Raw genomic sequence first — 2120 nt, forward strand, 5'->3', positions numbered from 1 at the left:
GTTGGCGGTGTTCCCGCTGGCCGACTACGGCGACATCCTCCGCACCGGGTTGCTCAAGGCGGCGCCCCCCGGGATGAAGCGGGTGTGGACGTCGAGCCACGGCTCCGACGCCAACGAAATGGCGTACAAGGCGGCGTTCATGTTGCACCACGCCCGCGAGCGCGGCGACCGCGACTTCTCCGCCGCCGAGATCGCGCTGCTGATGCTCAACCAACCGCCGGGGTGCTCGAAGAAGACGATCCTCAGCTTCAACGGCGCCTTCCACGGGCGGTTGTTCGGGTCGTTGTCGACGACGCGCTCGAAGCCGATCCACAAGTTGGACATCCCCGCCTTCGACTGGCCGGTGGCGCCGTTCCCGCAATTGCAGTACCCTCTTGAAGACCACGTCGACGCCAATAAGCTCGAGGAGCAGCGCTGCCTTGAGGCCGTCGACACCATCTTGGCTCACGGCGACGTCGCCGCCGTCGTCGTCGAGCCCGTCCAGTCGGAAGGCGGCGACAACCATGCCCTGCCCCAGTTCTTCCAGCAATTGCGCAAAATCACCCAGGACCGCGGGGTGTTTTTGATCGTCGACGAAGTGCAAACTGGCGGTGGCGGTACGGGCAAGTTCTGGGCCCACGAGCACTGGAACTTGCCGCTGCCGCCGGATATGGTGACGTTTTCCAAAAAGATGCAGGCGGCCGGGTTCTACTACGCCGAGCCCGACCTCCAGCCTAAGCTTGCCTACCGTCAGTTCCACACCTGGTGCGGCGACCCGCTGAAGGCGATCATCGCCCGCGCCATCATCGACGAGGTGCAAAAGCACGGTCTCGTCGACGCCACCGCGGCCACGGGGGACTACTTGTACGCCCACCTCGCCAAATTGCAAGATGCGGGCAAGATTCTGCGGCTCCGGGGCCAGGGGATGGGGACGTTCATTGCGTTCGACTTGCCCACCGCGGACGCGCGCAACCAGCTCGTGGCCAAGTTGAAGCAGCTTGGCGTCGTCGCCGGCGGCTGCGGCGACAAGCTGGTGCGGTTGCGCCCGCTGTTGACGTTTGGTACGCCCCACGCCGACGTGTTTATCGACAAACTCCACCAGGCGCTCTAAGGCGGCGGCGTCGAACTCGCCTTCCTTCCCCCCCACACCCCCCTTTGTATATTTTGACACATCGAGATATTAAGTTTAGTCTCGATCGAGCCTTTGTGGAGGTTGTGGGGGGAGGTAGCGGCCCCAACGGTGACCCTTAGCCCTCGCAGTACACAGGGGTGGAACCGTGTCGACCTGATAAAAATATATAGAGAATTTGTACTGCATACAATTTAGAATTCGTCGCCCACACCGTGCGAATAATCATCTCAATCGGGCCGGGTACGGCAAGAGGTCGTCACCCCGCAATCCCCCTTAACCAGGTAAGTTTCAGTTACATCTCATCCACATGATTTTGTATCAAATTTTAAAGGGTCGATAGTCACTAGTAAGGATTTGTTAGTAGGCAGGGTGGCAATGGCACTCATCGTCCCCTCGTAGCTTATAGGCGGTGCCTCACAGTGAAATGGTTTGCCTGAGACAGATTTTGGCAGGTAAATACCAGCGGTTTGCCAAAAACGGTAGGATGAGCGGGGGCATGGCCATCGCCGCCAAACGTCTGCCCAAAACTGGTAGGCACACCCCGCTCGTGGGGCTCGTCACTCGGCGGGTAAGTTCAGCGGAGCCACATTGCACCAACCCCTACACTTCGCAATCGAGCTTTCCCTCGCCTCAGGCGGCGGCGGGAAAGTGAAAGTCGCTGTTCGTGGGGGTGCCGCTATAATATCGGAAATCCGCTGAGGTAATATTTATTGTGGTTTCCTGTCCCTTATGCCGATTGCGAGACATCTGCGGCCGTGCAGCGACCACCCACAGGAATACGGGATAAGGTTTATGCTGTGTGAGACATGCATGAGCGACCACAACACAGGACGGTGGGGGAAGCGATCACGGCGGCAAGATAGGCGGCGCTACAGAGCGTCAACCACTGGTCACTGACCGCCAAAAGTTCCCGGGAGTCCCCCGTATCCCGAGGCGGCGGCGGCAGGCAAGGGTCCCGCAAATGTTGCTGTGGCAGGTGCTCAGGGCATTCGCCACCAGCAATTGAGGT

General features: G+C 60.0%; 2 protein-coding genes across 2 annotated transcripts in view; both read left to right on the plus strand. All coding sequences in view use genetic code 12, as the record gives it.

Annotated features, from left to right (window-relative positions):
* The window catches only part of DIURU_002615 (uncharacterized protein), a gene marked incomplete at both ends in the record, with an annotated part of 471 nt that extends 394 nt beyond the window's left edge, over positions 1 to 77 (plus strand). The window contains one exon of the mRNA XM_034155286.1: positions 1 to 77. This exon is cut by the window's left edge and continues 394 nt beyond it. Coding sequence (XP_034012630.1) covers positions 1 to 77 — 77 coding nt within the window.
* A 125-nt stretch (positions 78 to 202) lies between these two features.
* DIURU_002616 (uncharacterized protein) lies at positions 203 to 1090 on the plus strand (the record flags this gene model as incomplete). The annotated part of the gene is made up of 1 exon (XM_034155287.1): positions 203 to 1090. The coding sequence occupies one exon, from the start codon at positions 203 to 205 to the stop codon at positions 1088 to 1090; it is 888 nt and encodes a 295-aa protein (XP_034012631.1).
* Between the last annotated feature and the right edge of the window lie 1030 nt (positions 1091 to 2120).

Source organism: Diutina rugosa (genome assembly GCF_008704595.1).
Source record: "Diutina rugosa strain CBS 613 chromosome Unknown scaffold46_size112117, whole genome shotgun sequence".
NCBI lineage: Eukaryota > Fungi > Ascomycota > Pichiomycetes > Serinales > Debaryomycetaceae > Diutina > Diutina rugosa.